The following is a 26,174-nucleotide window of genomic DNA, read 5'->3' on the forward strand; positions in this document are numbered from 1 at the left end:
CATATACTGGGGTTAAGTGCAAATAAAGACATGATTGCCTTAAATAGGAAGAAGCAATTCAAACAAAATTTGCTTCTCTAGCAAAACATCTAGTGTTTAGGTCAATAGTTTTAACACCTAAGGACGTAAACCTGATGGATATAAATGGGTATTTATGAAAAAAAGAAATGAGAAAAATAATATTGCTAAATATAAAGTCAGACTTATAACCCAAGACTTTTCCCAAAGACTAGGTATATACTTTGATTAAGCATATGCATCTAATGAACATGGTTACTGTTCATTTGTATAAAAACTTGGACACTAAAATTTATATGAAAGTCCCTAAAGGATATAAATTGTCTAAAGTAAAAAAGGTCAACTCAAGAAGCATATACTGAATTAAATTACAAAAATCATTATATAGATTAAAACAATCTGGAAGAATATGGTACAATTACCTCAATGACTATTTGAAAAAAAAAAAGGGCTATATGAATGGCATTATATGTCTATGTGTCTTTATCAAAAAGTCAAAATTAAGATTTGTCATTAAAGCAGTTTATATTGATAACATGAATTTAATTAAAACTCCTAAAAAGCTCTAAAAAACTGTTGAATATCTGAAAAAAGAATTTGAATTGAAAGATTTGAAAAAAACAAAATGTTGTCCCAATTTACAGATTTAGCACAATTCAAATGAAATATTTACCCATTAATCAGTGTATATTGAAATATTATTAAAACACTTTAATATGGATAAGGTTTATCCTTTAAGCACTCCAATAGTTATTTGATCTCTCGATCCAAAAAAGAACTTGTTTCGTCCTAAAGTAGAAGATAAAAAGATACTCGATCCTGAAGTATCATATTTTAATGTCATTGGAGTTCTATTATATTTAGCCCAATGCATTATACTAAATATATCATTTATAGTCAATTTATTCGTCTGATCTAGCTCTACACCAACCCGTTGCCATTAGAACAAAATCAAACATATACTTTGTTACATTTATGGGACTAGAGATTTGAGATTATCCTATTTCCCTAAAAATCCTAGTTTGGTTCAATATACAGATGTTGATGATCTTTCTAACCCTCATAATGACACAGCAATATCTCGACGGTCCACCAAACAAACTTTGGTTGCAATGTCTTCAAATCATTCAAAGATTCTAGTTCTCAATGAAACCAGTCAAGAATGCATATGGGTATAGTCTATCATCCATCATACCTAGAATGTATACAATCTTTCTTCTATAACAAACACTCATTCCATATTATATGAAAACAATGCAACATGTATTGTTCAAATTAAAGGTGGATTTATTAAAGAAGACAGAGTCAAACATATCTTATTGTAATTCTTTTACACTCATGAACTCTAACAGAGCAGAAAGATTGATGTCAAATAAATACTATACAATGAGAATCTTGCAGATTTGTTTACCAAGATATTACCAACATTAATATTTAAAAAGTTTATGTATAACATCGAAATGCAACGATTCAATAGGAAACTAAATTAATTCCGCTATAAAAAGAAAGAACATTCATCAAGGAGAGCAATTATCAAAGGAATAAATTTTTTAATTTTATCATATATTAGATAAAATGTGTATTGTACTCTTTTTCTCTTTACTAAATTTTGTTCTATTGAATTTTTTTAATAAAGTTTTTAATGAGACAATTTAAGAATATTTAATATTATTTTATAAAATATTAAATAATTATATTTATTTATTTTGATTTTTATCTCATTAGATTTTTTTAATAAAATTAATATAATTATTTATAGGTGATGAAAATATAAAAGGGGGTGTTAAATATATTGGGGATTTTCCACCACATTCTCATGTTTGATGTGGGAACGCATTAAATTATTTGGTGGTCTCCTACATATGAACATAATTTTCCCACCCGGCAAAGAAATAAGCCATCTGCACAGGCAATATTGACTTTGGGTGGCCTGCACTGCATTAAATGCCCTTAGAAAATGGCTTTATCTCATGGACTGGAGGCGGCAAAACTAGTATAAATAATATCTCTTCCTCTCTTCATTTGTAATTGCTATCCATACATTGATTATTAATTCGACTCCAGCCTTTCACCTTTCCATTCATTTTTCTTTCAATTCTCTTTTTAGTTATATAAATTTTATAACAAAGATATAATTATACAGAATAATCTTATTATTCATTCATTGTCATTATTAGTCTTAAAAAAATATTTTTCTCAAATTTTATGTTAAATTAAAATTAAATTGAAATGTAATGTTAAAATTACCTTGAACTCGATTTCATAATAATCGAGTCAAGCCCAACTTAACATGAACTACGAGCAACTCATTTGTGACTTGCCTCATTTGCAACCTTAGTTTCACATTAGGGAATGTCATCCAATTTAGATAAACAAAAAAAAATCTTTGTGCAAGAATAATTAATGGAGAGTCTATGAATTAGATTAGCATGAAGGAATATATTACACCAGATAGAGATAGTTCATTTCCTTCACATTACTCTGATTTCAAACGAAAAATTTCCTTGTAAAAAATTTGTATAAACTTATGATTCTCATTATCAAGAAATGTTTCTCTATATCAAAATTGGAAGCAAATGCTATCTCAAAAAATTATCTCAAACTGTACAAAGGGCTGCTTTAGCTGTGTGTGCACGGCTGCCTTTCGAGCATCTAACATGTAAACTAAGAAGGTTTCTCTACAAACCATAAACAGTTTCGGCAGAAGGAAGATTGTGCCAGCTGAACATGCCATTTCCTATATTTGTAGGAGGCATGTCTTGAATTAATCAGAGTGAAGATGGTGTTTTCTCTTCCGACACCTCTCAACATACCATGCAGCGTGTTTCTGTAGACCCATGCCAATCATCACCTTAAGGCTTGTGAGCATCACATAGGTTATGGAAGACAAGAGGAAAATCCAGAAGAGCCTCCATGGAAGAGGACTGCAGGGCAGGTGTGCAGCAAAAACTGGAGTTAATACTCGGATGACCTGAAAATTTAGAGAAGAAAGTATAATCTTCACCTAAAAAGGACCTCAAACAAACAATTAAATTAAATGACTTGAGAAATCATTTGAACTATCTAGTTAGATGAAAACCAAGTGAGCAGAAGTCACTGTTCCAAATTTCTTTGTTCTTTCATTGACTACAGCAAAGAGTAATATGACTTTGTAGTTATAATGCAAGCTAGAATGTGATAATCTCTTAAACTCTAGCTAATGAGCATAAAAGATAATGTTATTGCTTTGAAATTGCCAGCATCCTAGGGGCAGTAACTTAATATTATTTTGCATTTTTGTTTCTAAAGAATGAGCTTACAATGAAATCTGGAAATTAAAATTTTGATTTTTAAGAATTGAAAAAATGCAATAAACATTGTTTCTAAAAATAAAAGGGAAACTTGTTCAGAAGAGGTTTTCTTGTTTATGTTATATATTTTTTAACAAATATTTATTAAAATACCCTGTTGACATTCTTAAAGTTTTAGAATTCAAAATAAGATAACCTGTAAAAACTTAATAAAAAAAGAATCCAATTGAAAAATGCTTTTTGGTTTTAACAAATGAATCTTGCAATGGCAATAACAAGGAAAAGTTGTATTTCCTGTCTTGCTATCTCTAGTCTTAAATGACTCACAAGATTTGATGCTTTTCTTACAAACAGAAAAGAAAATGCATGAATAAGTATTTTGCATTTTATAAGGGAGAAAACACAAAATTTGAAAACGAAAACATTGCCAATTATGGACTGAGTGTTCTCCAACTGAAACCACTCCCTTTAATCAGAAAAGAATATATGGTTTCAGGAAGTAAGCGTACAGACATGACATGATCTATCGACGGAATTGTTACCAAAATAACAAATGTCAGTACTTAAATATCATTAACACCATGCAAACTGTATATAGTACTTACCACACAAGCTGGTGCCAAAGGAACAAAAGTGAGGATTTTCTTCTCGTCCTCAGTTTTCCTATTCAAAGTCTGAGAGAAGATAAAGTGTCTTCAACATAAGCAAACGATCAAAAGAGGGGGGAAAAAAAAAGCAAAAAATACATTAAGAAAAAAATTATGATAATACAGAATATACCTGTTTGCAGAGGTCTTCTAGGTACTCAGAGTATGTAATAGGTTTTATGCCATTGAATTTAGCAAGGAATGAATGTTTTATAATATCTACCAACATTTCACCTATGAAAACCATAAGAGCGTTCTGTAGAGTAAAAATCAAAGACATATAAGAAAACCAAACAAGTTATGCAGAAAACCTTTTACACCATAGAGTTCTGAAAATTTGAGGTGAACTTACAATAACAAAACTTTTAAACCAAGGACCCTCAGCCTCTAGAATATTTTGCGCCAAAACAAATAAGAGAAACGCTAAGATGTGAAATCTCTCAATTGAATCTGTTCATGAGCAAAACAAAACAATATTTTTAGAACTGCATAAATGAACCCCGAACAGAAACTATAAATTTACAATGTGGAGGTTGCTTATCAACTTATTGATACTGCCGCAGAACAGAAGACGCAAACCAATGTCTAGAGAAATTATACTGCACATCTGCAAAGTGGTATAGTTTTTCCAATTTTTTATGTTTCAATAGAGAAGACAAATTAGCACTCACTTGAGAAACAAACTATCCAATCTAAAGAAGTAAGATATATATTCAACACTTAATCACACATATTATAGTTATCAAATGCAGATGAGATATACTACTCAACAGACCAAAGAGCATAAAAATGATTAAGGACTCAAAAATGTCGAAGTATCTTTTAATTTTGAGCTTCTTCTCTTTCTACTAGTTCAAAAATATATAAACAAAGTTAATTAGTCAGTTCAGTAAGATAACATAAGTGACACTCAGGATTAAACTACAAAAACGTCTGAAAGTTCAATCAAATGAATAAAACAGAGAAATATGAGCACCAGCCAGCCATTTTAAAGCAGTCCTATTTTTCGTCCCCTGAAACAAGGAGATTCTACAATGCAAAGTAGTTTGTTTGACAGCATCCACTCTTTGATGGACAAAGCCCAACTATCAATAGTCTAAACGAATTGGAATCTCACATGCATACAAAACTGAAAACTGGATACAGAGACTAAAAGAAATTTCAGTTAACCATAAACAGAGGTAGCAACTCCTTCCATTCACTAAATTTGGGTTGTAAACAGATAAGCAAGGAACTAGAATTCTAGAAGTAGGAATAAATGGTAACCCGTACATTAACCTAAAGCAGGCAGGCAATTGTGAAGAGAAGGACACAGAGAGACCAGACCAATAAGTGCTTCTGTCAAAATCAACAGGGAGATGGTGCAAACATGGTCATTGGTAAGGGATTCTTCAATCCATCCTTCTTCCATCTATTCTACCATTTATCATTAGTCTGGCCGTTGAAAAACTTGGAAAAGAAAATTAAGATGCAGATCCAGTTTTGCTTGCTATGCAGACATACAAAGATCCAGTTTAATTGCTCACAGATCTCATTCTCTACTTTCAGTCAATATATCATCAAATATTCTCATGTTTCTGTGGTCCAAAGTTCATTTAATTAGATACTTAAGCTTATGGCTTTGAAGGCAATATAGTCATTGGAAAGAAAAGATCGTGTACAAAAATTCAACATGATCATGCAAAGAAACATGATAGTTTTAATGAATATAAAGAAAACTGTATGTCTGACCAACTCCAGTTCAGTATTACCCAGGGAAAGGAGTTAGATTCACTGCAAGATCTAACCAGTTTTATGTTCAAATTTTACTTGGATTCTAGGGTTACTTATCACCCAACACCAGACCGATGCCACTATTTCTCATTATAAAGATTCATGAATTGGTCAGAGTATGCTGATCCGGCAAATTTAAGAAAGACTTAGAATTGTGAAAATGATTTAATTCCTAAATTAGTTTAGTGACCCAAAGCCAGACTGTGTCTTCAAAATTGATCAACTCAACACTATACCAAATAATCACATTAACTTTCTTGTGCATCCATAAAATTGTGGCACATTAAGGAAACAATTTTCCACGCAAGACATAAACCAACATAAGCAATGTTATTCTCTAAAGTAAGCAAGCATTTATTATACACAATGGTACAAAAAAAAAAAGGACAGTATCATTGATGATCTAATCAGACCGTACACAAATGAGTGCAAAGAGGTTTAACTCACCAGCATACACAAGAAATTGAATGTTTTCCTTGCTGAAGCGTTTGAACACATAGCCTTTTATCTCAGAAAAATTATTGGATACCAGTAATGCCAGCAAAGCATTACTGTGAGCAGCAATACAAGTCGATAAAGTAATTGCGTGAGCTAATAAAACAAAAGAATGACAGAGTAGGAAGTGTCAAGGAGACAAGTTGGGAAAATAAAATAGGTAAGCAACAAAAAGAAAAAGATCACAGCAACCAAAAGGATATTTGAAGAAGCCGTGGCTAATGCTAGATCATAAATGAATTTCCAAATACAGGAGTTCCTGTCTTCTTCAGAACAATTTGCAAGTGTTTCTGCTGAGTAAAATAATGTTTCCATTACATCTCCACCAAAATTTTGGAACAGTCTATCAAACATCTGAAAGTTTAAGAAAAAGTGAAATTTCACTTTCAGCCAAATCATGAAGGAAATGAAGTCAGCTAACAAAAAAATATGATAGGGTGATGTCAAAGAAATCTATGCCTGTTCACTGTACATGATCTAGGTCCAGTCTAATGCATATAACAGTTCATTCCAAACAATTGTATTAACTACTTACTCTTGCCAGGCTATCCCTTCAATTAGCATATAAAGTCATTTCTCTCTTTTCCCTTTCTTGATGATATGAAAATAGTGCAGGTAATGTTACTTTCTTATTTATTTTTCTTCAATTAATATACATATATTAAATAAAAAACATACTTTCTATTAAAAATAATAAAAGAAATGAAATAGCAAGGAGAAAAAGTTGTTGACTAGGTGCCCAAAAAGAGTACAAAATCCAACAGTTCACAGAAGTATATAAATTGCACTAAGGAATCATTCCTACATGAACATAAGAAGACCGTACAAATTATTACAATCTCCCCAAAAGACATAAATAACTCCAATTATTCATAGAAATCAATTTCCCTCTCTAAAATGCAGCTACTCTTATTATCAAAATCTTAGTTTTAATAAAATTATATCAGGCAGTCTGTCATACTAATTTTAATCCAACTGATGAAAAACATGCCAATGATCTCTCTTTTCTTTATTGAAATAAATTACTGAACTTTTGACCAAGCAGAAACCTTTTTAAAATAAAGTAATAAAAATTGGAAAAGATAGTAATACCATATGTAAGTACAACAATTAGTCATAGAACATTAGGAAAGCAAGCGGTTTATCTAATTTGAAATTTTTAATTGAGTAATACCTTCTTCTTGAACTTCAAGAAAAAGTTTTAAACTAAAAAATTCATATTCATAAGAAGCAAGAAAATAAAGTTCATTAAATATTTCAGACCTCCAAGACATTATACACCACATAGAGTTTGATTGTTCCTTGACCCCGAATCATGTGATAAATTAAGCTGATATCTGAAATAATAGATACAACATTAAAAAATGCACACAAAAATTAGTGATATTCATCGTCTGGTCAAACCAATCAAAGGATAGCATAAGTATGCATCAACAGTAGTTCATAACTTAAGTTGAGATTTGAGAAAACTATAAACACAAAAAAAAAAAAAAAACTCAACTTGGCTATGAGTCTGTTAGGAGGTAGGTTTTTAGGTACACATGTCCTAAGTTTAGAGGGTAGAGTTTAGTATTAAAGGGGGAAGGAAAAAATTAGAGTTTTGGGCAGCTTAGCTGTAGGCAGACGTTTAGGCTGATTTGGGAGGTTTCTGGTGTCTCGAATGCCCAGAATTGAGAGCCCCTGTCTCCTCAAATTGTTGGTTTATCCAATTATTGTAAATATTAAATGGAGAGGTTAATAAGAAAAGTAAGAATTCACACAAACCACCAATTATTGCATGGTTCAGCTTTTAGTCTATGTCCATGGGCAAAGTTTAAAGAAGAATTTACTAACAAATATGGAGAAAACTCTCAAACAAAAACCCAAATACACCCAATGTTCTCTCACTTTCAAGTATCTCTCTTTCTCTTACCCAAGCTTTGCACCTCTTGTGCTTGAATGCCTGGGAAAATATATGGGATTATTTTGCACATGTTTGTAGCGATGGGGAGGCCATAAATTTTCAAAATTTACAGTATAAAATCAGGTAGAGTGACTGTTAAAATAGGGGGAAAAAAAACAATAAGATTTTAATTTGGGAAATGGCCGTGGAGATTTCCTCCACAAAGAAATTCTTTTTGGAATGAGGTAAGTATACAGAGACATCATAAATTTCTCAATTTGAAGGAACTCCTGTTTGCTTTATTTAAAGGGACTGAGCAGCTACAATTCTAAAAATTTATGAATTTGTCTTATTTGAGTGATATTATGTAGAGTAATTATCAATTTTTTTTTTTGTTAATTGTGGACTATTATTAAATACAAAATTTTATATTTTATTATTTGCGAAAAGTTGTGTAGAAATAATTGAAAATTAGAGACATGGTCAAAGGCCACCATATTTTGTCACCGCATAATTGCCTACCTTTCTCTCTAAGCACCTTCAGAAGAGGAAGCAAAATGCCCAAGAGCCAAATCCCACAACCCCAAAATCACAACCGAACCTATGGAATTATCTCAACTTAACACCAACCCAGATCTAAACCCAAAAACCTAGTAACAAATCCACTGCCTTCAAGTAAATTATAAATACCCAAAAACCATCATATGATGATTGCCAAAAATAATGAACAAAACCAAGGAGCCACCTTTCCTAGAGCACAATCCCTTTCTCTCACACTGGCTAAACATTCACCAATTACCCCCAAACTCATGACATATTGTTTTCTGTTGAATAATACTGTTGCTATCACTAGTAGTAGATGCAACCATACAAAATGCTACTAATGAAATAACCATAAACAAGAAACAAACAAACAAACAAAATAAAGTCAGTAGACTGTATTATTGTTATCATCTTGTTTTGAAATAAATTGTTTTTTGGTTTGGTGGTTGCTTTTTAAGTCACCCAATAAATATAACCATTTCAGTAAGCTGACAAAAGATGGGGATAAAGTCATACAAGCCCAAGTTATAGTGTTTGTTATAACAATAAAACTATATATATCCACCTTGAGTACACAAATGAGTATACACTTACGTGCATTATCATATGATTTGATGTTTTAAATGAAAGATAAAATAATATCTAATTATCTGATGATGCACATACATATATACCTATTTGTATACTCAAAGTAGGTACATATAGTATTGTTCTTGTTACAAAGTTGTTAAATTAATGGTTGGTTTGGCAATACTTCAGGCATGGTCAGGATAATTCAATCGTTCTAAAATCGCAAATGAAGAAAGTACAATAATCCTTAGTACACCTGTTCGCTCCAAAAGGGTGAGTCCACAAGCCAGCACAACAAAGCAAGAAAAATCGCAGAGCACAGCCGTAGAAAGACTACCAAACTGCCTGCCACAAACATGGTTAGGTTACTCTATAAATATTTCATCATACCATGACTCTAAAATGTAGAAAGACAGAGGTAGGAGGATTCAGTTGTTTAACCAACCAACAAGCATAACCCTCAAACACAAAAAATCCATTAGAAAAGGGAAGATAAGAAAACAAGCATCTTCCATCTCTGAAAGTAGTAGTAACTACTTGTAATCATATCAGATTAAAACAACAGAGTTTCCTCTTCATATTACAAAAACCAGTCCCTGAAAGTGAAGAGAGAACCTTCTTTCATATGTTGAAGGTGAAAATTAATGATTTATATGTTGAAGCTGACACAGACACATTTTTACACTAGAACCAAATTGAGCACACAACTAACTTGCCAATGATTCCACCAAGCTTAGTATCTATGAATGGTATAGCGAGTGACCGTATGCAAAATTCACTACATAATATCTTAAGTTATTTTATCCAAATAAATAATAGATTTGTGAGTTCAAAACATTGGGTTGGATTGCTGTTAACAAGGAGAAACAAATTATCCTCTACAAGCCTCATTAAAATTATCCAATTATTATCCACCTTGTAACCATCAAATTCTATAACCATAAAACACACAACACATCTCCCATATCTTTACAACTCAGATCAACAAATCAATCTGACACAACAACAACTGGAGAAACAAACCTCACAAACTTCAGTATTATCAAAATAAAAATGATAAGAATGGTTGATTTGCAATCGCTCCCTTGAGTTTAGGGAAAAGCCTTCTAATAATTCCAAAAATTCTTTTAAAAGAAAATTAATTCTCACACCTCAGGGAGATTAGGCAATTTAACTTCTTTTAACAAATATATATTTTGTGTAAAATTACATTGATGCCTTACTGATTACTCTTTTAAGGGGAGCTCTCATTATAATTCAAAAGCTTTTGGGCGCAATTGACAGTTTCCTTCTATGTAAGGGAAGGTCATTGGAAATTACCCAAAAACACATTTTCTCCCAATAAATTTAAATACGCAATCAAGCAGATACCACAAAAATAAATTGTCTTGAAGAAACTTTTCTGTGTCTTGAGCCATCATTTATCAATATTTACAATGATAGTGTGGAAAAGGATTTTCACATTCAACCGGAAGAAGAAATGTATGTATACTACACCATTAATTGTTTACAAAATAAATCTTAAAATTATTGAATTAGAGAAATATGATATTTAAGCTTATTTCAAAAAGACTGAACATATAAACGAACCTTTTACTTACAAGCCTGTAAAGAGTCATCAGAATCCTTGTTGGCATGATGGTTAACAATGACAGAAATGAATCCAAGCAGACAAAGAAGCCAACATCAATAATCTGAAAAAAAAAAAAAAAAAAAGAATCATACTCAAGAATCTCAACCACAACAACATAAGTACCCATGCATAAATCAGATTTTGAACTATTTAATCACTGCAAAGCCTTAATTCAGGATGTCATTTCAGTGTCAAACTTCAAAAGTTCCAGTGTGTTTCTAGGACAAAAGAGAATAATAGCCTACGCAAATTAAATCAGAGCATCATTTCAGAAAATTGGTAGCACTCCTAATTTGAAGTTACAAAGGTTCTGTACATGTAATGAAGCAGAAAGTAAACCAAAAAAAAAAAAAAAGATGAATGATTCAATCATGCAAAAAACATTGAATAGTTATACATCACTTCCTAAGAGATTAGTCGCTTATTATTTGAGTATAAAAGGAAAAACCAAACTTACCAGCTCACATCTCCATGGCAAGCGGAAAATGGTATCATATACTCTCTGCCGTTCTTTCTCACCACCAATTGTCGTTGTGCTCTGCAATGAATTTCCACTATACATTGCTCCCAAAAAGTATTTCCACGGTGAATGCTCTATTGGATATGTGCCTAGAAGGGAAAAATAGCAAAAATTCAAAGGGAAACTAGAAGAGAGAAATGCTTGATAACAGTCTGTCATAATAACTATCACATATGCATACAGAAACTATCATTTGTGAAAGCTGCCCATTGATAATTTAATTAATTTTAAAAAACACATATCCAAGCACAACCAATCTAATTACAATTAATTCAGCTCAAATAAATGAATCCTATGTTCATTGTACCCATCCAAGCTATCACAAGTTTATGATTTCTCTACCAAAAATAAAATCTCTGAGTCCTCCTATCCCATTTCGTATTTTCAATGATTTGTCTCATGCATCTAAAACTTTATAGCAAACTCCTAAGTCATTCCTAATATCCCGACGGCGATCACTTGTTCCACCTACCTCTAAAAAACACAAACCTTTTCATTTTGGCAGCCATTTTAGTCATCAATCCCAGCATCACCACCAAATTATATTTATATCAACAACCATCTTGATGACATAACTTTTAACACTAGTGCAATGTCCAACCTTAAACGATAGTAATAGACCCAGAAAACACAAAATTACCTATCATTCAATTCATCAAACTCTCAAATCGCTGAATTTTCTACCAATAACTGAACGAAACAAATAAGCTTAATTCAATAGTGTTACGCTATAAGTTTTTCTTGCACTATAATTAACTCAATCAGATAAAATAAAATACCCCTATACAAAATCAAACAAAACACAAGGACTACAAAAAGGATCTTCATTTTCTCACAGTGAGGATCATCTGCCATAAGTGGCTTCCAATTCAACAGCTCTGCCGTCTCCGACTTCGTGAGAATATCACTGCCACCAACACTCCCATTAGGCAACGCCGCATTCCACCGCTGTTGGTTCTTGGAGGGACTCTCCTCCGCCAAGTCATCACTCCCATTCACATTCCTCTGACTCAAACTATTCCCACTCTCACAACTCGCCGTCACCACTGTACACACACTCCCACCATAACTACTCTGGCAATTCAAATCGCTTATGCTCCCAAAAACAATCCCACACCCAATTCTCTCATCCGAATCCAATACCGGATCTTCCGGGATGGCAGCGAAACCCGAGGACGCCGGTTTTTTCTTTTTGTGCTTTTTGTTCCTCCGGATTTTCGGAACAAGCGAGATTTCTGAATCGGATTTGGTCCGGCTCTGTGAGGGATCGGTGGTGGAACGAAAAAGAGGAAGCGAATCATCTTCTTCTTCATCATCGAAAAGGAAGTTATTATTGATGTTGCTGAGAATATCGAAAGATAGTTTTCTATCTGAAGATCTCAACCCCATTTTCTTCTGGGAATTTTTAGAGAAGAGAAGAAAGTGATGGAATGTTTTTAACTTGGAATTTTGAGAATTTTAATTTATTGTTAGTTACTTGGCGGGTTTCTGGTTTTCCGCTGAGAGTGACAGGCTTGGACAAACCATGTTTTGAACGTTTGGGATATATTTATGATAACTCCTAGGGAGTGTTTGTTTGGAATGTTTTGAAGATTATCTTGGTAATTTATTTTTTATTATTTAAAAGAGATATTTAGTTTAGATAATATTTTATTATTAAAATAAAAAGATTATTTTGAAATAGATTATTTAAAAAAATATTAGGTATAAATGATTATTATGTTTGATAAAATTTGATAGGTATAAATAATTATTGTGTTTAGTTAAAGATAATAAAAAATTATTAGTAAATTATTTTACTGATGTAATAGGTAATATAGATGGTAATCTGATTTCCACATTTACCTTAGGTATTAAAAGATTATCAAGGTAATTTTGATTTTATTATAATTATATTATTATTTATTAATTATTTAAGATAAAAATAAATTTATTTTTAATTAATATAACAAATAATATAAAAAATATTTTAAAATAATTATATTCAAAGATATTTAAGTAAAATAATTTACTAGTAATTTTTTATTATCTTTTAACCAAACACAATAATTATTTATATCATCTACTTTTACCAAATTTTATTAAACGTAATAATCATTTATACCCAGTAATTTTTTCAATAATCTATCTTCAAGGTAACCTCATTATTTTGGTAATAAAATATTACCCAAACTAAATGTCCCATTACAAAGTCTACATAGTCCTCAAATGCCCCTGTAAGGACGATTAAGGTTGAGCTCAAAAATTTTTTTATTCAAATTTAGTTTAAATAAAAAATATTTTGTCCCAAACTAGATTCAAATTCATTGAATCAAAATTAAAAATGATCAAGTTCAATTCAGTTTAGTTTGAATTCGATTTAAATTTATAGTTTAAATCAATTGTTCGAATTTATAGGTGATTTTTAGCTCAAATTCATAATTCAAATTAATAGTTCAAATTCGTGATTCAAATTGATAGTTTGAATTTTTGACTCATTGATAAAATGATATCGTTTTACCTAAAAAATATATAAAATTACTTATTCGAGTCATGAGTTTGAATTGAACAAAGCACAAATTCGAACTACCAATTTGAAATATGAATTCAAGCTTATCTAAACAATAAATTAGAATCGAATTCAACCATCAAGTTGAATTATTGATTCAAATTATAAATTCAAATTAAACCGAACTGAATTTCTTCTAAATTAAGTTTGGTTTTGTTTCAAAAATAAACCAAATCTTTTAATTCAAATTTAATTTGAATTTGAATTAAACAAATTTAAATCAAATTAAACTAACTTTCAAGATTGAATTAACCGGAATTGAATCAAGCTCTATACCTCTTTAATGTTTCAGTTTCAGAGATTAAACCTTCACCCGAGGGTTTCAGTTTTCTTCAACTATCTCTCCATGCACCATTTTTAACTAAGAATAAAATTATAATTTATCCATGCAACCAACTATCGTAATAGGTGGTTAAATAATGTAATTATTCATAATTTTCATACTTTAAAGTAATTTAATTAAATATTATCATGTCAAATTATATTAATAAATATACAAATTTTATTTATTTATATAATATTTCCCTTTAACGAAAAATATGGGTAAAATATCATAAATGCCCATATCATCCAAAAAGAGTTCAATTAATAACTGCTAATCAAAATTTCAAGGACAAATAACTGTTTCCTACCCAAATTTGAATGAACGAGGTTCTTCGTACTTTAAGTTTGAAATGTCCAATTACTCACCTATCGTACACATCTAGGGTTAGATATGGTCTAAGTGAACTCAGTTTTAAAAGGCAATTCAACTCAAATTCGTTTAATTTAAATTCAAACTAAACTCAAATCAAAAGATTTAACTCGTTTTTTAAATCAAATATAATTTGAGTTAGGAGGTATTTAGCTAGAATTAGTAGTTCAAAATTGTGTCTTGATTCATTTTGAATTCACAGTTCAAATTGACAATTCGAATTTATGAGTCGGTTCAATTCGAATATATAGCTCGAATAAAAAAAATTAAATATTATTTAAATAAAACGATATCGTTTTATCAATCAATCACAAATTTGAGTTATAAATTTAAATCATACATTTAAACCCTCAATTTGAATTGAATTAAGCTACAAATTTGAATTATTGATTCAAACTACGAAATCAAACCAAACTCAAATTAAATCGAACTGAGTCATTTTTCATCTTAGCTAAATTCAAAGTGAACTTAATTTTGGCTCGACCTGGTCCGTATGTACCCCTGTACACAGCTATTACTTAATTCTGTTCGTCACTTTATTTTGCGTGAAGCCTGAAATATTTAAATGAATTGGGTTTGAACAAAACAAATGAAACCCAAAGGCCTGTCCAAAGCTTGAGCCCAAAAAACAATTGGGCTCGGGGGTGAAAACAAATGAATAGGGTTTGGATCCGAATGGGCAAGCTTGATTGACAGGCTTACTTGAGAGATTTAATAATAGGGACAAAGTCATTTCAAAGTGAATTCTAAGCAGCGCCTGGTGAAAATGATGGAGAAGAAATGAAGTGTCTTATGTTTCTGCAATTGGTAATTTGATGTATAAGACTATATGTTATTCATTATTTTAAGGATTAATGATTATAAATTATTACTATATTTGATAAAATTTACTAAAACTGAATAAGTGTAAATAATTATTATATTTGATTATAAATAATAAAATAATATTAGTATATTATTTTACTTAAATACTTTTGAGTATAATTATTATAAAATATTTAAAAATATGATTATTTTTACCATGAAAAAAATATTATATAAGTATATAGTTATGATAAAATTAAGATTTCTTTACTAATATTTTAATATCTAAAATAGAAGTAATAATCAGATTATTTCTCATATTATCTGTCACAGATGATTAACAGAACAATATTTAATCCTTACTAAAAAAGTTTGTTTAAAATATTATTTTAAAGTTTATTTAAATAGTATTTTAATCAGAATAAGAAAGAACATATTCGAGTCCTTGAATAAGTCAAAACTCGATTCTTATTATAAAAATGAAACATTAGATTGAAAATACCTAGTAAACATACCTTCATTACATTATAAAGCTAATTAAAGTAGATTTATCTACTCTTCTTCTAAGAAAAAGATGGTGGGCTTTTTCGGTTCCATAATCTCCACAGTTCCTTCTAACATCTTGGCAGCTTTTCCCATTGATGGTCTATTCTCCGGCCGATCTTGAAGGCACCACATCGCTGTCTTCACCATTCGATCCACCATATCAAAATGCATCCGACAATCATAAGAATTCTTTATGTGACGGTCTAAAATATCCTCCACTTTCATCTCCTTAAACACCTTTTCAAAAGCCCACATAGGAAAATACCACTCTTCACTATTTATCTTGGACCCTCTCATCTCATAGTTCCTCGTCCCACTTACAATTTCTAATAACACCATTCCGAAACTATAAACATCTGCTTTTGGGGTAATCGGATCTGATTTTACCCATTCAGGTGCCATGTATCCGCGAGTCCCTCGAATTCTAGACATACTTACCATATGCTCTTTTTTTCTCAATTTGGCTAATCCGAAATCAGAAATTTTTGGGCAGAAGTCATCCCCAAGAAGTATGTTTTCAGGTTTGATATCGCAATGTAAAACCCACTCCAAACATTCTTCATGTAAATATGCAATTGCTCTTGCCACCCCAAGTGCAATTCGATATCGGATATTCCAATCAAGAATAGGCTTTTCTTGATCATCAACACTCGGATCCAATTCCATTCCAGGTTTAGAAGACTCGATTTGACCCACCCGAAAGAGATATTTATCTAGAGATCCGTTCGGAACATATTCGTAGACCAGTATTCTTTGGCCTTTCTCAGCACAGAAGCCCCATAACCTAACCAAATTCAGGTGGTGCATACGGGCAATAATTGTAACCTCGGCCCAAAACTGAGCATCGCCACCAGTGACATGACTCAAACGCTTCACGGCAACAACCCGATGATCCGGCAGTTGCCCTTTATAAACATCACCAAACCCACCTTTTCCGATGAGATTTGAGAATCCATTAGTGGCTGCGTTGAGCTCCGCATAGGTAAACCGCTTCGGCCCACCCGCTGGCAACAATTCAAGCCCAAGAGTGCGAGCCATGTCTCTATATTTGATATACCTCTTCAAAAAAGCCCAGAAGAACAACGCCCCAGAAATCAGCTCCGCCGCAAAAAGTGTGCACACAATTATGATATTCCTGGTGGTGGAATTGGAATCTTTCGGCGGTGGAGGGAGGGTAATCTTCACCGGACATGTCGTTTCCAATAAGCTGGTCATTCCGGTGAAGTTTGAAACCTCCGATTCCGACTTGTCCACCCGCAAAAAAAATGTCATTTCTGTTCCCGGTGACCAGTACCCGTTTAACAATTTGTCCTGAATAACGCAATAGCCTTTTCCGTCGTACTTGAATCCGAATCCAAGACATTTCGGGTTCTGCCTGCAAGTTGATTCACAGAGAGAAAAATTAGCAATCTTCAGACTTGTTTGATTGGAGCCACCGGAGAAATTAACATAATCAAGCGGTAAGAACTTGGTGTTTCCGGGGTTTTCGAGCTGAATTTTCCTTTCACAGGATTGGCTGGAGCTGTTCTTGAACCCCGGCGGGCAAACACATGAGAAATTATCCGAGCCTGCGGCGGCGTCGTTTAGGCATATAGCGTTTTCTCCACAAACGCCATGAATTGTACAGAATTCTTGAACGGCTTGCCAGACCGTTGTCCATTGACTCTGATCAAAACTGTAAATTCTGAGATTCCCATCGTCGTCAAGTTTTAATCTTCTTAACCTGGTCTCGCCGAAATCTGCTGAAAAAGCTGTTGCTTGATTCACCTTCTCCAGCTTCCCTTCTTCGTCAAGCACTTGAATCGCATAATCCGAACTCCAGTAACTGTCATTTAAAGAGAGAAATACCAGCACCGACGCATTCAAGAAGCTAAATTTCCCATTTCTGGAGACCAACTTCGTGTCTGCAGTAATTGTCTGATTCGGCAAGATTGTGTCAGTAGGAAAATCAAAACTCTCCCATTTATCATATACAAGATTCCCGTTATCTTGTAATACGAGTTTTGAAGCGTTTGTGTTAGAAGATGGTGTTCCAGGCCACAAATTGGAGCCGGAGGTGGAGTCGTTCACCAGCCGGAGTTGACCGGTAGCGGAGATGAGAAGAGAGGCGGTTGAGCTGAGAGGGTGGTTGGGATCGTTGGCGGACCAGACGACGGTGGTTTGGGAGATATTGAGGTACCAAATTGAGAAAGTGAAACGGTTTGGGAAAGTGGGGTCAGGCTGGAAGCCGGCGGCGAAGAGGGAGTTGGGGGAGAGGAGTTGTTTGTTTTGGGTGGGGGTCCATGTGGAGTCGGAGGAGGAGAAGGAAGAGAGGTTTTGGGAGAATGAAGGTGGGGGGAAATTTGAGAGGAGGAAGAAGAAGAGGAAGAAAGGAGACATGGTTTGGAATTGGTTCTGGATGTGAAACGTGAGGGATTGAAGGATGTAAAGGTAGTATTATTACAATGGTGGCTGGCTTTGAAGGTTGAACAACTGTTGCTGCGTTGACCAATATTGTTGACTCTTGGTTCTATCTTTAAGTTAAAAAGTTACCTATCCATTAATAATCTTCTGATACAGATAGACAACTCTGTTTTTTTTTTTTTTTTTTTTTTGGGGAAGAGTGAAATAGTGAATAACAATGTCCCACCTAAGGTTTGACCGAATAGATTTTCCATCCCTTGGTAGTGCAAACTAGTGTTGAATCTAAACTAAGTTAACATACTAAAACATCGAGACAGTTAAATTCAGTTCAATTTGAATTTATTTATTTTAAATTTGATTCAAATTTGAGTTAAAAGATTTAGTTTATTTTAAAACTGAGTTAAAAATAGATCGACTTAGGTTAACTTACAAACTAAGTAGATAGTTTGATTTGATTCGAATTTAACTTGTGATTTGATTTAAATTATTTTAAGTAATTATTAAACAATATCATCTTATCAATGAATCATAAATTTGAACTGTGAATTTGAACTATATATTTGAGTTATAGATTTAAATTATAATTTAAGTTAAATTCGAATCGAATCATTTTTATTCGAATCAAATTTGAATTACCTATAATGTTGGCTTGATAAATTTGAATCAAGTTATTTTTTATTCAAATCGAACTCAAATTAAAAAATATTTAAATTTAATTTGATTCATACCTACCCAAATGTATATCCAAAATAAGCTTTGTTAACGAAAAAGGTCTACCATACTTAGTTAAGAAATTATAATTATTATATTTTCTCTTATTATTACATTTTGAATTTATGATATTACTCCTAGCTGACAAGGGCATGTTGTCTTATTACCCTCGCACGATCCCACAAAAATTTGTGAGCACGATCCCACAACCACATTAATGAAAAACAAATCAAACTAATTGTATCCACCAATTTTGATAGGAATATGTATAATTTATTTCAAATTATAAAATTGAATCAACTCACTTAAAATTTTATAGTTTGGTTTGTAAATTGATTTTGTTTGATTTGAAAATTTACCAAACGGTTTTTTTTTTTTCAGTTTGGGTAGTTTTCAAATCAAACCAAACCTTAAACAGTAGTTTTTTAATACATATATATAATTATATTTTATAAAAAATTTTAATAAATAATTAGGTCTAGAACTTATTTTTTTATATTTATTTTGTTGCCTTCTTTACATGTATATTGTGTGTGTATATATATATATATATATTTCATATTTTTTTTTTTACATATTTATATTATGTTTTAGAAATTTATAATTCAATTAATTTTATTAAATAATTATATTTAAAAGTAAATAATTTTAATTTGTTCAAATCGTAATCCAAACCAAACTAAACTGTATTCCTTCGGTTTGGTTTAGATTATACATTTTTTAAATTATTTTTTTTAATTTGATTTTTAAAAAAAAATCCTAGATCTCTCCGAACTAAACTATGCACATCTTTAAATTTTGGAAACAAAATAAAATATTTACAATAAAAAAAAGAATAATACATAAAAAAAAGAGTATAATTATTTGTGTTAATTACTTTGTGCCTGCCTTTGATGAAGGTATATGAGGGCAACGTAGACGTGAAGGATGGTGACGTAGTGGCTTGACCTTGGCCTGTAATTGGAAGGGATGGGAAGCCAATGACAGTGATGAGAGATGAGGGTGACAAAATAAAAACGGACGTAAGCAAAATACAGACTGTGGTTTGTGATTGATGGCGATATACATGGAAGTTGTTGAAGGGAGACAGTGGGTTGAGATGGGTAACGGGTTTTGGTCACAGCACCGTTGAACGAAGGAGGAGAGGTCGCGACAAGAAGTGGCATTACCGATCGGGCATGAACATGGTGAAGACGAAGAAAGAAATTTAAAAAAGGAAAATGGGTTTTTTTTAATTTTAAAAATTAAATTAATGACTATATCTTTTTTTTTTCTTTAATTTTTTATTAACGAAAATTGATTTTAGATTAAAAAATATAATTAATGTTACCAAATGATAGAAAAGTGTCTTGAGCCAAACTTTTGGGTGGAAATTAAATTTACTCTTTTAGAATTCTTGTAAGAGTAATTTTAAAGGGTAATTCTAATTAGTTTTATTTTGTTGACAAAAAATATGATAATAAATAAAATTTTTATTATTTAATTGATTAGTTATGTAAATGAGTTGTGTTCGTATCATAATATTTTACGAAATAAAAAATATTTAACACAAATATAACTATAAAAAAATTCAATTTGAGCATGATTTATGTTATAGAAAAGTTGACACGATGCAACAGGTCTCATTATGACGTGCCGTATGAAAAAGGAAGTCACTTGCAAGGGAAAAATTAGCAAGCCGTGAGAAAAATCAATGGTCCAAGAACCTGACAAAATAGAGAGAAAGGAAGAAAAGACCAACTTCTTTTGTAAACCATTTGCAAAGATGATTCTTGTCGGTGACAAATGAATTTTGATCCTTCAAAAAGAAAGGCTTCATGGTACAAGAAGATGAAGAAGGAGCAGAGCCCAAATTGTCCTGCTTCTTCTGATGATCAGGTTCTTTGAATTCATGTTGCCTCGTGAACCTGCCAATCCTGTTCAATCAATGGCTGATACAAATATGACCTGTTTTATATTCGCACCAAAATTATTAATTCTAAATTCCTTCTCTTTTTTTTTTTTAATCTTACCGTGTCAAATTAATAAGTCATGTCAGAACTTGTCAATTCTAAGATTGCACGAAAATGTATAAAACCCTCAAATAATTTACATTGACTTTCAAATTTGTTGGCCACGAATTGGGTTGGATTTCGGCATCTTTCTGACTCAAATTTTGAATAAAAGATAATTTTGTTCGTATTTATTTTAAATTTATCAAATTAAAATTAACTCTGACTCAAATTTAATTTAGATAAAAAATAATTCAATTAGATTCTATTTAAGTTTAGCTTAATTTTATTATTCGAATTAATAATTCAATTTGACTCAAATTAATGGTTTGAATTTACAGTTCGAATTCATAATTTATTAATAAAATGACTTCATTTTATCTAAATAATATTCAAAACTTCTTATTCAAGCTAAATCGAATCATGAATTCAAACTACCAATTTCAACTACTGAATTCAAGCTGATTCGACCCAAATCAAGCCACTAATTCCAACTATTGATTTAAGCCAAATCGAGCTAAACACCCTTTAGCTCGGGTCAAATCCTTTGACATCTCTATATAAATCTCTAGGATTTATTGAGTAAAAGGCAAAAACATAATCAACTTATATTTGGGATAATCATTCAATATCTCAAGGTATGGGTGTGTACAGTTCGGTTTGATGTAATTTAAGAGTTATTTCAAACCAAATTGGAAAAACGGCTTGAAAATTTTTTAAACTAAATCAAACAATTTTAGGTTTCAAATGAAACCAAATCAAACTAAAAAATACAGTTTGATCTAATTTGAATTACAATTTGAAACTATTAAAATCATTTATTTTTAAATATATATTATTTAATAAAATTAATTGAATAATCGTTTTCTAGAACATACTATAAACATGTAAAATAAATATAAAATATATATACAATATACATGTAAAAAAATGATAAAATAAATATGAAAAAAATTATACATCTAATTGTTTATTGAAAATTTTTGTCTAATATAATTATATATATATATATATATATATATATATATATATATATATATATATAAAAAAAATACGATTTATAATTTTATTCTATTTGAAAATCGTTTAAACTATAATTCAAATTGAAAACTGTTTTTAAAAAATTTATCAATCTAGAACAAATCATTTTACAAATTAAACCAAACTAAACCATAATTTTTAAGTAATTTAGCCAGGTTTTACGGTTTGAATCGAATGATACATACTCTTATCTCATTAAAAAATTTGGATTTGTTATCTTATTTTTGTTTTTAAAAAAAAAACAAAGGGAAGTGATGTGTTTTTCCCACATACCTCTTTCTGAGTTATTCAATATGAAAATATCAATAAAACTATATGTACTCATATTGCATATATAAATGTATATACAGTTACATATATTATCATATGATTGAGTGATTTCGAATTAAAAATAAAGTAACACCCAATCATTTAATGACACATATAAGAATATAAATATATTATATATTTAAAATGAGTACGCATAATATTATTCATAAAAAAATACTAAGGCTTTTCAAAATAGGAAGATTTTAATAAGTTTTTTAAAATTTCATATGCATAAACAACCCATAAAGGGTGTAAAAAATAAACTCAAAATCTAAAATGTTAATTTTTTCATTATTATTTTTTAAATTTATATTTAGATAATAGCTAATTCGAGGGCCCTTTAGTAACTTAGCATGTATTATTAAATAGTGCAACCTCGGAGGACAATATAGTGGTTTGAAATATTAACTACGGTTGGATTCGAATTAAATTTATTTAAGTTTAAATTTGATTCGAATGAGTCTAAAATAAGTTTGAGTTTAAATTTAAAAGTCCAATGTTTTCAAGTTCGAATACTCGTCAAACTCATGAGTTAAAAATTTTGATATAAAACAATATTATTTTGATTAATATATATTAAAATAATATTATTTTAATAACAAGTTAATTAAAAACTTAATTCAAGTTTGAGTTCGAGTTTATTTAAAGAAAGCTCAACTAATTTAAACTCAAATTTAAACTTAATTTTATTCGAATTAAACTAAATTTAAACTCAATTTATGCGTAAGCTCGACTCAAACCTACCTCTAATATTAACAAAGAACGTCCATGAATGTTGACTTCATTGATGGTGACATAGGGACATGTGACCAACAGAGAAAGACTTTTTGATGGGGGATGAATGATGTTTTTTTCAACCAAACGTGCTTTAGTATGTTTTCATCCATGAATTGCAGAAGAAAAAAAAAATTTCACCCACGTGATATTTATTAAGAGTGAATTATATTGTCTTACCCAATACATGATCCAAAAACATTTTTCCATTCATCAAATATATAAATGATATTTTATATTGAAAAATATATATTCTAATAATTTTTCACTAAATATAAATAAAAACTTAAGTATCAAATTTAATCAAATTTAAGCGTTCAATTGTTCTACATAAATAAAATTAATTTTAAAAATTCAACTCATATATTATAAATTACTCTTATTTCTCTTAATGCTACAACTTTTTTATGTTTCTTTTTTAGAGGAAAATATAATTTTTTAAAATCATTCATTAATAAGATAATAATTTATAAATATCAAGCTTAGTTGAGCTGAGTGTGAGTTTGACTAATTTTATCGAGCTTCAACCTAACTTTATAAATGCTTGTCATGCTTAAACCTAGGGTTGAGCTTGATTCCCATGCGCTTAATCGAACTAAAACTAACTCAAGCTTGAACTCGATTCAATTCAAATCTACCCTTAACATTGCTTTTGCCCATTTATAGAAATTACAAAATTATCTCATATTACTAATATATCATTACTAGATTAAAAATTTATCACTTGCACTCCTCAAAATATCAAAATCTAGGTTTGCACAAGCTTGTCAAACACTCAAATTATTTGATTGTCTGATACTTTATCCTTAATTACGTAACTAATCACATAATGACACACTATTTAGATGTATAATTGAATACTAAAAATTGGGTGTATATAGTTATATTGTTCAAATAAAATCATTTAATTTCATTTTAGTAAACACTAGACCTAGTAAACAAGTGGGCTATGATGGGTGTGGGTCGGGTCGATGCAAATACGGGAAAAATGGGTACGGATCGAGTTATACGGATAATAATTTTTAAAACTCATAACCTGCTCGACAGGTACGAGTTGACCTACAGGGTACCCATTAAAATTAATTTCTCACTATTTATCTTTTTTTAAAATTATTTTAATGTATTATTTTCTTAATTTTCAATAGTTTTCTTTTCAAGTATATAAATATTTTGTGGAGAAACAAAAATTTACCTCAAATTATACGAATGTTTTTATAAATTTGAAGAATTTTAACATTAAATATGAAATGAATATTTATAATAAAGTGCTTAATGTTCATATTTTTTAAATTTGTTTTAAATACAACAATTTTTTTCAATTTAGAATGGATTTGAATTTATTTCATATCAAGAGAAGGGAAAATATATGAAATTTGTATTTGGTGTGTTATAAGTTTGATGTTAAAATGGAAAAAGAAAATAAATAAAAAAAAAGGTGACCTCGAGGTGCCCGCAGACATACTTAGCCCAACTGCAAAAATTCATTACTCGTGGGGGTAGATCCAAAAGTTTAAAACTCATACCCATATTTAGACGGATTTCCCAAGGGTGCCTGCTTGTTTTGCCACTTCTACTAAACACACTAAGTTGAAATAGAAAAAAAAAAATCTTTATTTAGTTTTCACAACTGATTACGTGTTATTTTATTCTCAATTTAAAATTATTAAATCACATGATAATATATCATATATATACTAATTTTGTCTACTCAAAATATTTACACATAGTTTTATTGAATAAAAAAATCTATGCAAAAATGATCTTCTTACTCTTTCATTTAACGAAATTCACCAATGAAAATGAACGAAGAATGATAATCTTATTTTTTGTAACTCAAAAGATTAGAATTTGTTAGTTTAATAACAATAAAACTATGCACATAAATAATATATACAACTTTATATATAAAAAATAATATATCATTATATGATTTAATGTTGTTTTATATCTAATTTAAAACTATTTTATTATATGATTATTTATCATTATTTATGTATATAACACTACTCATTTAGTAAAATTCGGTTAAAGTTAGTCTTTTGAGCAAATCTAAAATGTTATTTTTTCATTAATATTTTTTAAATCGATATTTAATAATAGCTAGTCGGAGGGGCCCTTGTGACTTAATGTGTATGGTTTTGGGGTGGCTTGAGACTTGCACCATTAATTTCCTTTTCCATTATTAAATACTGCAACCATGGAAAACAACGTGGTGGTCTGGACACGGCATCAATATTTAACTTAGGAGAAGAAAAAGGACCTCCATTAATAGTGACTTACTTAGGGGGCCATGTGAACAATTGGAAAACACTTTTTTGATGGGGGCTGAATGGTATTTTTACAACCAAAGTTGCTGTAATCATTTTTCATCCAAAAAAAAAAATTAGAGCATAAAAAATAATTTTCACCCATATGAGATTTGTTAAGAGTGAATTATATTTGTATAACTATACGTTTAGTTTGGATAATATTTTATTACCTTTTTTTCTTAGATTTTGAGTTAACAAAGATTAATTTTGTGTGAAAAAATATAATTTTTGTCAATAAAGGATGGAAAATGTTTTGAACCAAACTTTGGGTGGGAAACGGTGATTTACTCTTTCTGGAATTCTTATAACCAGAGTAATTTTTGGGGTAGTTTAACTAGTGTTGTTATTTTGAGAAAATATAATTGTAAATAAAATTTTAATTATTTTATTAATTAATTACTTCCCCATTAATTGTTTAATAAAACTATATATATATATATATATATATATATATAACTTTGGGTGGGAAACGTAATTTACTCTTTCTGGAATTCTTATAACCAGAGTAATTAATGGGAAAGTAATTAATTAATAAAATAATTAAAATTTTATTTACAATCATATTTTCTCAAAATAACAACAGTAGCTAGAACTTCCCCTAAAATTACTCTGGTTATAAGAATTCCAGAAAGAGTAAATATATATATTTTAGTATATAAATAATGTATTATTA

The 26,174-nt window shown here is 30.4% G+C and overlaps 2 protein-coding genes across 4 annotated transcripts; both read right to left on the reverse strand.

Moving 5' to 3' along the window:
- Positions 1-2,500: 2,500 nt before the first annotated feature.
- Positions 2,501-12,859, reverse strand: LOC123215132 (protein POLLEN DEFECTIVE IN GUIDANCE 1-like). Of its 2 annotated transcripts, none has more exons than XM_044635204.1 (11): positions 12,208-12,859; positions 11,309-11,460; positions 10,820-10,912; positions 9,475-9,559; positions 7,487-7,560; positions 6,427-6,577; positions 6,176-6,343; positions 4,308-4,405; positions 4,089-4,211; positions 3,914-3,982; positions 2,501-2,989 (listed from the first exon to the last, which is right to left on the reverse strand). In XM_044635204.1, the coding sequence occupies exons 1-11, from the start codon at positions 12,758-12,760 to the stop codon at positions 2,783-2,785; spliced, it is 1,773 nt and encodes a 590-aa protein (XP_044491139.1). In that variant the 5' UTR covers positions 12,761-12,859; the 3' UTR covers positions 2,501-2,782. The 2 variants fall into 2 exon arrangements, with proteins under 2 accessions (XP_044491139.1, XP_044491137.1); XM_044635202.1 differs by having other exon boundaries at positions 9,475-9,563; positions 10,809-10,912.
- Positions 12,860-15,867: 3,008 nt separating this feature from the next.
- Positions 15,868-18,396, reverse strand: LOC123214538 (G-type lectin S-receptor-like serine/threonine-protein kinase At5g24080). Of its 2 annotated transcripts, XM_044634359.1 has the most exons (2): positions 17,432-18,396; positions 15,868-17,338 (listed from the first exon to the last, which is right to left on the reverse strand). In XM_044634359.1, exons 1-2 carry the CDS (start codon positions 18,340-18,342, stop codon positions 15,970-15,972), a joined length of 2,280 nt encoding a protein of 759 aa, XP_044490294.1. In that variant the 5' UTR covers positions 18,343-18,396; the 3' UTR covers positions 15,868-15,969. The 2 variants fall into 2 exon arrangements, with proteins under 2 accessions (XP_044490294.1, XP_044490293.1); XM_044634358.1 differs by having other exon boundaries at positions 15,868-18,395.
- Positions 18,397-26,174: the final 7,778 nt, after the last annotated feature.

The sequence above is a fragment of the Mangifera indica genome, chromosome 4 (genome assembly GCF_011075055.1).
Source record: "Mangifera indica cultivar Alphonso chromosome 4, CATAS_Mindica_2.1, whole genome shotgun sequence".
NCBI lineage: Eukaryota > Viridiplantae > Streptophyta > Magnoliopsida > Sapindales > Anacardiaceae > Mangifera > Mangifera indica.

Excerpts from the sequence above, each read along its gene's own strand:
- LOC123215132 (XM_044635202.1), bottom strand. The coding sequence starts at position 12,760 with ATGGGGTTGAGATCTTCAGATAGAAAACTATCTTTCGATATTCTCAGC. Across the intron at positions 4,212-4,307 it reads GGTTTAAAAGTTTTGTTATT|AACGCTCTTATGGTTTTCAT; the intron begins GTAAGTTCACCT and ends TTTACTCTACAG. Across the intron at positions 3,983-4,088 it reads TAGAAGACCTCTGCAAACAG|ACTTTGAATAGGAAAACTGA; the intron begins GTATATTCTGTA and ends ATCTTCTCTCAG.
- LOC123214538 (XM_044634358.1), bottom strand. The coding sequence starts at position 18,342 with ATGTCTCCTTTCTTCCTCTTCTTCTTCCTCCTCTCAAATTTCCCCCCA.